This window comes from Pseudopodoces humilis, chromosome 4 (assembly GCF_049639895.1).
Source record: "Pseudopodoces humilis isolate 2021_Gansu_Grassland_sample_001 chromosome 4, ASM4963989v1, whole genome shotgun sequence".
Classification (NCBI taxonomy): domain Eukaryota; kingdom Metazoa; phylum Chordata; class Aves; order Passeriformes; family Paridae; genus Pseudopodoces; species Pseudopodoces humilis.
The window spans coordinates 76,433,091-76,445,982 of record NC_142203.1 but is presented as its reverse complement, the minus strand read 5'-3'; the positions used below and the strand labels follow the sequence as shown (position 1 = coordinate 76,445,982).

The window sequence follows — 12,892 nt, the reverse complement described above, 5'->3', positions numbered from 1 at the left end:
GGAAAGGAAGGAGGCTCAGCTTGGAGCACAGGGCAGACTTCAGCCTGAAACAGCAGCAGGATAGAGCCAGAACCTGAGGATGTATGTGTGGGGTGTTCTGGTACTTCAGTCTCTGGACTGAAGGTATTGAGGGTTTGGGAGAAAATGGGGGAAGAGTTGGTATGTGATCTAAGAGGTCTGATTTGGGAGTCGGAGGTGCTGGCCTCTGGAGAGAGACATGGGAATTTGGTGGCTGGGAACTGGGAGCAATGTGAGCAGTTGGAGGGATACTGGTATGATATCCCACCCCTAAGGAGAAGGAAGCACCCAGGATTTGTAGAAGTTCATGATGAAAAGGAATGCAAATGTCAGAGGATCTGCAAAGTTTTATTAGTAAATTACACACTTGGCATGGAAGACGGTGTCTTTATCCCTGATATATCCCGGTGTAAGCAGAGTTGAGGTTTGGATAAAGGCGGGGGAAGCTGTAAAGGGAGAAAGAGAGGGACGCAGAGAGAGAGAGAGAGAGAATTCAAAGAAGGGAAGAGAGAAAGGAAAGAAAAAAGAGATCACTAGAAATGACTGTCTCCATGTCGATCCAGCTGAATTAAAGAAGAAGAAAGAGAGAGAGAGAGAGAGAGAGAAAGAAGAAGAGATCACTAGAAATGACTGTCTCCATGTCAATCCAGCTGATGGGATGTCATGGGGCCCTGGGCTTTGTGGGGCTCCTTTTAAGTCTTCCACTCCCTGGAGAGAAGCTCCTTTCTTTTTGTGCAGATCCGTTCTCATTCATGGTCGGTTCTTTCAGAGCTTTCTGGAAATGTGTTGGAGGCTTTGGGCTCTTGGATGGGCTCGTTCCCCCCCTGCAGTGCCCGGCCCTTCTCAGCCCCATCCCTGTGCCTGCGCTGAGCCAAGCTGTGCTTTTCTGCAGGAGCCGCAGCCAGGAGGTTTGTCCCAGAAAATGCTGCCCTGCCTCCATCTGGCCCCTTCTCCAGCCACAGCCTGATCTTTCTCTCGTGTGTTTTTACCAACAGTCCTTGTTGGTTATTCCCAAGAACCCTTGGTTGGCTCCGCATGCACAGCTGTTGGGGTTTGGGACACACACTTTAGCCTCTCACTTTCTGGGCTTCTACAGATGGTCAGAGAGTCCATCCTAAGAGGGCTCCTGTCTTTTCAGCTCTAAATCAGATGGGAATGGGAGCTAGCTATTTGCTTCTGTGGAAATGCTACTCCATTTTGGAAATACTGCAACCTTTTAGTTAAACCCAACAAATTCTATAGGCATTTTTCAGATTCACTGATGTGAGGCTGGTTGTTTCATTGGTCTTTGCAAAGTCATAGAATTATGGAATCCTTGAGGTTTGAAGATTGAAGCTTGAAGGCTTAAGATTGGTTCTGAGCTGCACATACAGACAAAAATATTGTGGGTGTGGAGAGATGCTATTGATACCTGTTTTGTGTTACCAGAGCATGGAGTAAAAGCTGAAAAGATACAGCATTTCTTTCCATTGCATAAGTATTTTTCCAGTCATATCTTGAGATTCTACAAACTAAAATGATTTATTTAAAAGTACTATTTAAAAAATGAAAACCAAAAGGCAGTTTTCATGATCCTGCTGTGGAAGATGCTCCTGGAGACCTCTGCTGAAGTCTGGGCAGCTTTGCATGGGCAAGACCTTGGTGTTCTTTCCCTTTCCAGTCTGATCAGCACTAGGAGAGTTACTGACCATCTTTAATGCCAAAGGGTGCCTTTGCACCCTACCTGGACTTTGTTGTGCCAATTTTTGTGAGTTGTGAGTCAACTAAAGTTTTTTGTTGTTTTGTTTTTCCATTCCAGTCTCCCATACACCAGCAGACTTGTGAAAACTTTGCTGTATAATTTCATTAGACAAGAGAGAAGCCCTCCTCCAGGGACCCACGTCTTTCAGCAGCAAACAGATGGAGGAGGACTGCTCTATGGAATTGCATCTGGGGTGGCAAGTGAGTCTGATTTTCTATAAATTGTACTTCAGACCATATGAAGTATCGCCTTCTGTGTTCTTTCTCTTGCAGACACACCTGTAGCCCATTTCTTTTTCAGCAAGTGATACCAGTGTAGAAAAGGTGTCCACAGGCCTGCATGGCCCATCTTGAGATGTGTTAGAATCTGAAGCAATTATACCTGCAGGAGAGCAGATGGTAAAAGTATCACCTAGCCCCTGCTTTTTTTTACTGACACATTAAAAAACCCTCAACCAACCAAGTAGTGCCCTATTTGATGAATCACATACTTCAAATTACTTAAAATGTTGCAAGAAATAGTTTTATGTGCACATTTTATTCTTTACAATTGCTTGGTGGATGTGGTGACCTGCTCTGTGGCTCTGCTTGAGCAAAAGGTTGGGCTAGGTGGTCTCAAGGGGTCCTTCCCAGGAGGGTCCTTTGATGTAAGGGAGCAACCTAGATAGGAATTTTTGTAACAGGCTGTGCCTTTCCCAGTAAGTTGACTAATGTTTTTTCCTGAGAAGTATGACTAGATTCTGACCTTTCCCAGACTGCTGTAGAGAAATACTGCCTGAAGAATAGCAAAAACTTGATGCCATTTGTTGTTCGTAAAAGGGTTTCTCATTTTTGTTATACTATATACTCTGTTTTGGTTGGTGGCTGCTCCCTTCCCCACACCAGATGTGTTTTACTGGTATATAAAAATCAATCCTAGAGGTTTTTTTTCTTTTCTACCAAATGAGAATAAAACATAATACAGTGCTAACAGCAAAGGTAGATCTTACTTTCTTTCTCCCTGATAAACTAGAGAACACATCACAAGTCAGTTGCTGTTAAAACCGATACTATTTATTTAGCTCTTTTGTGAAGTCAATTCACTGGCGGCCTCCTGAGGGAATATTAAAGTTCAGGCTGCAAGGGGTCTGCCAGAATTTGCAGTCGGAGGCAGTGCCCACGTCTCTCCTCACGGCGGCAGTAAAAGCGCACGGCTGCTGTGCGCTGCTCCTGCGCTCCGGGCTACACCCTCCAGGGCCGCGCCAGGCTTGCGTCCCTAACGTAAACCCAGCACAAAGTAGTGGCTTGGTTTGCAATTCACTTACACGCACTCCAGATTAATTAAGTTGTTCCTTACAGTGTTTTATTCGAGAGTCCCGTCAGGTATATTCTTTTCCTTCATTTCAATTGCAAGGAGAAATTGCTCTTAACACGTTTTCCTAAAACAGTTTTCAGTATCTGGTTTGTAGTTTTGCAGTTTTTACTGCCTGTTTTGGTGCATGTTATTACCTGAGCAATTGCTTTTATATATGTTATTATTAGTTCTGATATGTCTGATGTCTTTCTGTCTCAGTGCTGCCACAGGAAAAACACTTCTTCCCCTCTTCTGGTTACTTGACTGATTTGTAAATCCGTCCATATTGCCACCACTCCAGCCTCCCTCTGTAATACTTCTCACATGATATCCCCCATGACTTTTTACTCGTTGTATATTAAGTTTCCAGTTCTTAATGCAAACTCTTAAAGATTTCAGCCTACATCTGTTCTTGTCTCTTCCTACACTCCCACCTCCTTCACTCCTCTTGAACCATTCCCTTAGCAACTACCTTGGCATACGCCTACGCTTGTTTTCTTGCTTCTTTCATGAGTACCTGAAGTGCCATCTCTTAGCCCTGCAAATTAAGTGTCTTCATTTAAAGCTTTAAGAAGAGGAGCCTTTTTAAGGAGCTTTCTAATTTCCTGCCTGGGAAAAGGGAAAAAAGAAGTACCACTTACTGTTGAAAAACAGAAATGTTTTTTGTATCCATGCCCATACAGTTGGTTGAGTTGTTTTTTTTAATTACTTGCTTATATATGTGATGTTGGACTATAGGTGAAGCATGGACGTGGTAGGATTGTAGTGTAAATGGCATAGTTGCCAGTTGCCTGTCTTATCTCTGAGTTAACTCTCATCAGATCAATACTTTGGTTCATGTAGCCTCAGGTACATGGGTAGAGCACAGCACAAATCAAGATGCAGCAGCAGCACAAGTTGATAGTCTATTAGGGAACAAAAGTGAATTTTGAACAGCTGTGGAAAACTTTGATGTGATTTCGGTGTTGTATTACTTTTGTATGTTTTGTAATCTTTATGTGATAGAGATTGAAAGAAGAATAGAAGAATTGAAAACTCAATTCTCTGTTTCTCAGTGCCTTTTAAATAACATATAATGCTTAAAGTAAGTTTACTGAAGTAGTCTAAATATAGTCTACTTAGGGTGAAAGGAGATAGGAGCCTGGCTTAAAAATAAATTAATATGAAATTTTGAGGCCTAAAATAATTATTGTACTTGCTAATTATTTTACTTGATACCACAATGATCTACATGATCATATATAATGTTATTCCTATTTTGTAGTCACTTGCACAGCAGCAGGAGATCAACAAACTCGTACAAGCACTGTATTTTAGATCCACCCTCCTTTTCCTTCCTTGTGATTCAGCAGGAGTGATAATTATACGCAATATGAGCAGAATTTTACCCTTTCCCACAGTTAACCTTCTCCTGCTTCTCATCCTTCGCAGCCTGTTTTTCTTCCTCTGATGAGCTTCCTTAACTCTAAAACCACACAGCCAACATCCTCACACCAATTACTTCTGGGTTTGGCCTCTGACTGGATCCAAGTTACCTCTGTGCAAGGACCTTTTTTCATCCTGGATTTAAAATACCTGGATTGGATTGTCCTGCCAATTCTGTTATGCTCCAATAATTAAAGAAACAATGGTGGTTTTGGAAGGAGGAGAAAAATAATGGTATTTATTTTTGTAACTTCATAAAGGAGATTTTTCTCTACTGAGTCAATTTTACTTTGTCTTTGTGGTCTTTCAGTAGGTGTGCGAAGTAATTGTGAGGTGCTGCTAGATCTGGGGCAGTGTTGTGAAGCATAAATGACATTAATATGCATGGCAGTAGAGTTTAGATATTAGAAACTCATTTATTTCAAACCAGAAATTACTTATTCTTGGTTCACAAAGCACATTGAACCAACTTACCCTCAAACCCAAGTTTTTTTGTTGACTCTAAGTTCCCTCTTCTTTTTCTGTTGGAATTTATTTGCCAATTCACAGTCTAGAGTCAACCTAAGTTGAGACAACTTTTTGTGGACAAGCAATTTTTTCTTTAATTAGTCATTTTATTCCTTGCAAAATAAAATCCTTGTTAGAGTGAGGAACTGCCAAGCAGATGATGTGCTAAGACAGGGAGATGATAGTGCTACTCAAGACTAGTGAAAAATAAGTCAATTTAAATGGTTTCCTTTGAAATAGTTGATCCAGTTTATAGTTTGCTGTTAAAAACAACTCCAGACACTAAAGTATCTGGCAGAAGTAAGGAGTTACTGCAACAGTGGGATCTGATTGACTTGGTTTATGCTGTTAGGGTGTTTATAGATGTGGGGGTACAGTGCTGCATCTGTAAGGAACTAAAGCAGGGTCAGTAACTGGATTCACCTTCTTTAATCACCCAAGTCATCATCATAACTAGTCTGCCACACAAATGTACTCTTGTAGCAGTAATAGAAATTGCAGAATTCAGTGTTTAGTGGTCAGTGATGGCTTGTTTTCTCATGTCTGTGTTCTTTGGTTAGAACCAGAAGAATATTCCTAGCCGTTATCAGACAAGTATATCCTTTACTCTCCATTTTACTGTTCAGCATGAGGATACCTGAAGGTATCAAGACCTCTGTTGTACATCTGTGATTTATATACACTATAGCTTATTCCTATGTTTTTTCCTTTTGGTGCTACTTTCTGGTTAATTACATTTGCATGGTAATTTTTAACTTTACAGGGATTCTGTTTATTAATATTTAGTGTTTTATGTTAATATCTTTTTCCTTTTCAATTTCATGTAGACTGATTTGTAGTATCTACATTAAAATATATCAAAGCAGAGAGACACAAAAAGGTACTAACAATGCGTCTGTTATTTCTTATGATTTCACCAACCTTTACTTCTGCTTACAAATGCTTCACTCTGCTTGCTTCTACCTTCCAGATCCTTTTCGTGATGTGTCACAGATCTGGTGTCTATCTCTGGTGCTTAGTCAATGCTTAATTGCCTGTTCATGCCCACCACAATGGAAATGTACATTTGAGCTTTCTTTACCAGTTCTGTCTGTTCGTGTTTCTTCTTGCTTACAGTCTCTAAGTGTCATCCTCTTGACGCTGTAACTATGATATTTTCCCCTGTCTGAATTGGAAGATAGAGGTAGTTTCCAGATCTTTAATCTTTCACTTAGTTCCTCTGATGATGTGCCTGGCACAGAGCGAAGTGTGTGGCTGCAGCTCAAGCATGGGTACTTTGAGAATAAATATTCGAATGTTCCTGGTTGTGTAGCTGTGGCAGGGGCAGTCTGCAAGAGCTGCACAGCAAACTGGTGCTAGAGTGGCTTCATCTTGCCCAAAATCTGTGCTTGGGTGCTACAAGGAACACAGAAGCTCATTTGAAATTGTGTTGCTGCTGCCCAAGCCGTGCCTCAGTGTTGCCTTTGAGAGTTTTTATGTTTTTATGACAAAAACTCACCTTCTGCCTTAATCACATTAGTACATAAATGCATTGTGTCTGATAGGAATCTCTGCAGGCCAGAGGTGTATTCACTGTCAAGCTCTAAGATGCTTCCTTTAACATGTTTTGTCATGTATGTTCTGTTTCTTGAAATCCGATTTATCTTTGTGTATTTGAATGATGTGAGACCATAGAATATATAGAATATATAGAATACAGCAATAGCACTTCTGGTGGCATTTGGCCCCAGCTCCACCAAGCTCTTGGGACTTTGAATAACAAGGATCTGAAACAAAAAAAAATTGTAGTATAATTAAGAAATAATGATGCTGCAAGGGCCGGGGCCCCTCTGCTCTGCAGCTGTGGGTATTCCCCTGGAGAAGAGAAGGCTCCAGGGAGAGCTGAGAGCCCCTGGCAGGGCCTAAAGGGGCTCCAGGAGAGCTGCCCAGGGACTGGGGACAAGGCAGGGAGAGAAAGGACACAGGCAATGGCTTCCCAGTGCCAGAGGGCAGGCCCAGCTGGGATATTGGGAAGGAATTCTTCCAATTGGCACAGATTTCCTGGAGCAGCTGGGGCTGCCCCTGGATCCCTGAAGTGTTCCAGGACAGGCTGGATTGGAGCAGCCTGGGACAGTGGAAGGTGTCCCTGCCCATGGCAGGGGTTTGGAATGAGATGGTTTTTAAGGTCCCATTTTGACTCAAACCATCCTGAGATTCCTTGAAATTCTTGATCAGCCCTATTAGCTTCACCAACATTATTTTGACAGTAAGCCACCCTTAATCAGAATTGGCTGCACAGGTAGCATGTGCTTTGCTCTGTGAGCTCTGCTCTTTGCACATACACTGGTGGTAGTGACAGCAAAGCATTCTTTCCCAGAAGAGCAATTTATACTCCTTTCCTGGGCCTGATAATAATTCTTAGAAATCTTCCATTGACTTTGAAGAGACTTACTGGTGTCTGCAGGGAGGTGTCAGAGCATGGATTGGGCTCTGCTCTGTAGGACCCAGCAATGGCACCAGAGGAACTGATGCCTAGGAAGATCCAGTGGGCCACGAAGAAGAACTTCCCTGTGCAGTGACTGAGCTCTGAAACAGACCAGAGAGACTGTGGAGTCTCCCTCACTGGGGATATTCCAGACCCATCTGGGCACAATCCTGTGCCATTGCTCTGGGATTAACCTGCTGCAGGAGGGAGCTGGGACCATATGATCCACTGTGGTCCCTTTCCACCTTTACCCATTCTGAGATTCTGTGAAACTGTGTGTTTTTCTTATTCTTTTGGAAAGGCTGGTGCTCCTGGGGATGCTTGACTGCCACCACTCCACCCTTGTGGCAGTGACAGAATTTTTTATACTTAACATTGTGGAGGCTTAGTGTTTTTCAAGTCTGCAAAGCCTCTTTTCTGTGATGTCTTCCTGACACTGTCCAGGCTTGTGTTGTGCTGGGAGCTGTGCTGTAGCTCTCTAGCCTGTCAGCTGTTTGGAGCAGGGACCATCAGTGCACAGCACAGCGAGGCTGTGGTTCATGACTAGAGCTTCTGATTTCTGTGGTCATACAAACTCTAATTGTAACCATATGCTTCAGCTTGTTTACTGAGAGTGCAGCAGCAAGTTTCACGAGGTGTGTTGGTGATTTATCTCCCTGACATTTATCCTGATATTCCAAAACCTGAGCAGCTTCAAATAACCTATTATAAAAGAGAAGAGAAAACCTGTTAGCCCAAAAATTATTTTTCTTAATTTTTTTAGGGGAAATTGCTTGTTAAAGGAAATCAAGAAGCAAGCTGATATATTGTAACAAAGTTCTAAAAGTCGTTGTTTTGCAAGGATTAGGGCTAGAAAAAAGGAATTTTATACGGCTGGAAAGGAGGTATTTCTTGCTTTCCAAAATACTTCTTAGCTCTAGAGAATTATGGAACTTGAAATTGAGATAGACAATATTTGTAATTAGAGAATGTCAATAATCAGATATGTAAAAAAACAAACTTGAGCAACAAAACCAGTTATATTTGAGTTTTTCTTAAGGTCCTATAAATTTCAACTAGTGGATGGTAAGAAACACATAACTGCTCACCTTATAATCCAGTGTCAAAAAGAGTGTTCATTTCCTACCTAATCTTTATTTTAGCAATAAATGTGAAAAGGCTTTAAAAAGTACCAGTATGTGTTCATTTTTGACCACAATCAAATGACAAAGATGCTTGACCATCCATGCTGTCTAAGAAACAGTCTGGAATCTGTGAGTTAAAGGTTCAGTACCTTCTTGCTGTAGGCTGATGCGCTTCTTGTACAGTGTTAACAGATACTGTGCTCAGGTGAGACCCCACCTGCAGAGCTGCCCCAGCCCTGGGCAACAACAGCACAAGGATGTGGAGCTGCTGGAGCCAGCCCAGAGGAGGCCACGCAGCTGCTGCCAGGGCTGGAGCCCCTGTGCTCTGGAGCCAGCCTGGGAGAGCTGGGGCTGCTCCCCTGCACAAGAGAAGGCTCCAGGGAGAGCTGAGAGCCCCTGGCAGGGCCTAAAGGGGCTCCAGGAGAGCTGCCCAGGGACTGGGGACAAGGCCTGCAGGGACAGCACACAGGCAATGGCTTCCCAGTGCCAGAGGGCAGGCCCAGCTGGGATATTGGGAAGGAATTGCTGGCTGGGAGGGTGGGCAGGCCCTGGCACAGGGTGCCCAGAGCAGCTGGGGCTGCCCCTGGATCCCTGCAGTGTCCAAGGCCAGGCTGGACAGGGCTTGGAGCAGCCTGGCACACTGCAAGCTGTCCCTGCCCATCACAGGAGGTTGGAATTGAATGAGCTTTAAGGTCCCTTTCCAACACAAACCATTCTAGGGTTTTATGATTTTGAACTTTTTGATAGTTCTCCTACTGGATGGCAGATGCAGACTTTGTAGTATTAATGACACAAAAGATTGGGTTTTTTTCACTAATATGGGTTATTAAAATAACACCTACAACTTATAACTCCATAAGAGATTTATTTTTCATAATTATGAAAATACCTGGACTAAACTGCTTAGGTTGTGGTGTTTAGCTGCATGATTTCTCATGAAAATGGTTGGATAGGTCAGGAAAAATGAAGATCTGTTTGGTTCCAGATGCCCTGATGCTGTGTTTTGAAAGGTTTAAACTTGATATCTGATAATTGACAGGCGCCCTGGACAGATTGAAAAGTGAATGGGTAGGAGAAACTGAGCTGCATTTCAGGTTGGGATAGGAACATTGATAAAGCACAACAAGTTATTTGGCTTTCTATTGTTCTTTCTTAAAAACTGTTTTTCAGGTCTGCTCATGGATTAAATTCATCCGAAGCTGCATTTGTTAATAAATTACATGTTACTGAATAACATGTTAACTGTTTCCCCTTCATTTTCCTGCCAGATGTCTGTGCCATGTTTTTGAGTGGGAGTATTCAGACATCAGATCACTCATTTTAACCATTGTCCATGTTCAGCAGAGCAGCGGAGTTACATTGCCTGGCGTGTGAAACTCCTTTTAATAGTTAAATTTTGTGGTTTTATTGATTGGTCGTGTGTATAAAAATTAAAGGAATGAAAAGGCAATGCTGTGCATTGCCTGTCTAGAAATATTGATTACCTAACTCCATTTTCTGGTGTTCTGTTTTCTCCAGTAGGCTACTGAAGTACCAGTTCTGTGAAGTTGTCATATTATTTTGCATTTTTCTTTAAGATTTTATATTTATTTTATTATTGGTACATTATAGATAAAACAAGGGTAGAGGAAAGGGTATCTGTATGCTTTCTGTTTAGTTCCTTGTTCCCTTTCACCCTTAGCTTTCTGCTCCTTCCCTGAAATAGATGATAGATTTTTTTTTTTTAGTGGATCTGCAAGGAAAATCTGTATTTTAACCCATTCACCAAATAACTCCTGAAATCTGGTAGACAATTTGACGTACAAGCTGAAGGAGAAGTTTAATCATATGATATGAAATACGTTCAGCATGGAATGGACTCGTGATAGGAGTGGCACATTTTAGATGTGGAAGTTGTGTCATGATCAAATTAGTTCTAGTTCTGCAACAGTTTTGTTTTCCTTTCAATATATTTGTCAGGGGAGAAGCCTTAATTTGTGATGTCAGCCTACTGAACTACAATGCTTAAATATAAAGAATAGTTTACTTAAGGAGCCTGCAGATGAATTATTATTTAGTATTTATTTTTTATTTATTTATTTATTTATTTATTATCATTATTATTTATTTTTTAATTTTTATTATTATTTTTAAATTTTTATTTATTTATTTATTTATTATTATTTATTAGCACATACTGGACAAGAATGTTCCTTGCAGAAAGTGGTACTTGTCTTGCCCATGCTAAACACCTGTCCAGAAGGAGATGGCTAATTAACTACCTTCATAAACAGGTCATTAATGCAAATAAAAAATGTCATTTTGGCTTTTGAATATACATGGTGCAAAGGAGTACTGTACTTTTAGGAGATGACTGTGGCAGGTTTTGCTGGATCTCTGAGGGAAAGGAAGGAAAACAAAAATGTGTTGTGAAAGCAAAACTTTGAATAGCACCAAAACTCAGAATCAGACAAACACTTGACTCTCTTTAATCAGTAGTGAAAATATTTGTGTGCATTTCTGTGATCATTGCAGTTCAAAATTGCAGTCTTGCAGATCTGTACAGAAGCTTTCCTCCTTGGCTCAGATCATAAAACCCTGCTTTTATTTTCCTAATCAACCTTGTTTTAAATTTGGTTGTTTGCATTTTTTATTGTGCTTGGTATGCAAAGAATACATTGAATTTGCAGAATGTAAGACAAATATATTTTGAAGGATAAGAAAAGTTCCATCCCTGGAAGCGTTCAAGGCCAGGCTGGATGGGGCTTGGAGCAGCCTGGTCCAGTGGAAAGTGTCCCTGCCCATGGCAGGGGGCTGAAACAAGAGGAGCTTTAAGATCTTTTTCAACCCAAACCATTCTGTGATAAGAGGAAATACTGTGGAAATCTTGGCTATAATTAATTTTGTATTTTTGAGGTTCCACAACCTCACTGGAGCCACCCACCATCTGGATGTTTTCTCCTGAGCCTTGTGGAGTATGTTTCTAAGAGCACAAACTTGCAATATTGCCTACATGGACTGAAGTGTTTGACTTTGATTTTGAGGGTTGATTTCACAAATAATTTCATTTTGACAGCTATAGTTTCTAATGAATAATTTTTGTTCAGGAGACGAAAACGTTCCTCTACTTTTAAGCATAAAAAAATCTTGGAAGTCTTTCCATCTTTCTTTTATTTCTATGGATTATAGTTGTACTTCCTTGTTTTTATAGACCCACGGAGGAGCTAAGCTCTGCACAGAATGATCTAAGATTTAATGAGGCCTTTGACTAAAATCTTTGTCTTAAACCAACAAAGACAAACCCTAATGCGATTATACCATCGTTATTTTTTTACCTAATGTTCTAGAAGACCCAGTGGTAATTGAATGTGTTCTGCCAAACTGTAGTTTCCAACACAAGTATGAGATTTTTACATAACCTGATAAATGGCTATTTTTCCTTTTGAATAAGCCATCAAAAACTTTTTCCGTCTTTCTGTGAAAGACTTCCCAGCCAAAGCAGAGCAAAGCCAAACAGATCATGTGCTTAGCAGTGTATTAGTAGAAACTATTTTCACAGTTGCAGATTTAAGTTTTATTTCCTTGTCCTGAGGCCAGTTACTATTGTTGAGTAATTTGGTACTTTCGTGATTGAGGTTTAAGTTATTGGTATGTGGTAGCTGTAGCACTGAACATGAACATTCATTTTTGTGACAGTTGGGGTTGTTTGTCAATTTTTTTCTCTTTTAAGTGAATGGCATTTTCCAGAGTGACTCACTTTGGGGAAAGAAAAATAATATTAACAAGAAAAGAATGTGGCACCTAGGAATAGACATCCTGGTTGAAAAGAATGGATTTCCATTATTGAAGAATAAATTTCTGCATTACATGGAAATTCAATTAGTATCCTTATAGGAAAGTGTGAATTTTTGTTTGCTTCTAAGTAATTAGATTTTTATTTGGATTTTGAATATACATGAAGCCCAGAGCTGTGCTGCTGCGAAGCTTTGTCAGCTGATATCTGGGTGATGGTGATTGTCACAGGTGAGGGGATGTGCTCAGTGACATGCTGCTGAAGTGACATGCTGCTTTTGTGCAGGCAGACTGGGTGAAGGGCTGGAGCAAGAGGGAAGAAATGTTACCAGCACCATAGCTGGAATGCAACTTTATTAGTTTTATCTTTCATCAAATATTGGGGTTTAATGAAACTAAGCACTGTAAACATAAGTGCTGTGTAAAGTAAAGGGAAGGACTAGATGGATGAGAGGATGGAGAGGCAGGCACAGGAGCAAATCCATTATTGCCTGAGTGTCCCATGTTGTC

General features: G+C 41.0%; 1 protein-coding gene across 10 annotated transcripts in view; it reads left to right on the top strand.

Moving 5' to 3' along the window:
• The window catches only part of DYM (dymeclin), a 211,971-nt gene that overhangs the window by 42,337 nt on the left and 156,742 nt on the right, over positions 1-12,892 (top strand). For all 10 annotated transcript variants that reach the window (XM_005528071.3, XM_014257063.2, XM_088054394.1 and 7 more), the window contains one exon: positions 1,817-1,959. In XM_005528071.3, coding sequence (XP_005528128.1) covers positions 1,817-1,959 — 143 coding nt within the window. The remainder of the gene's footprint in view (positions 1-1,816; positions 1,960-12,892) is intronic.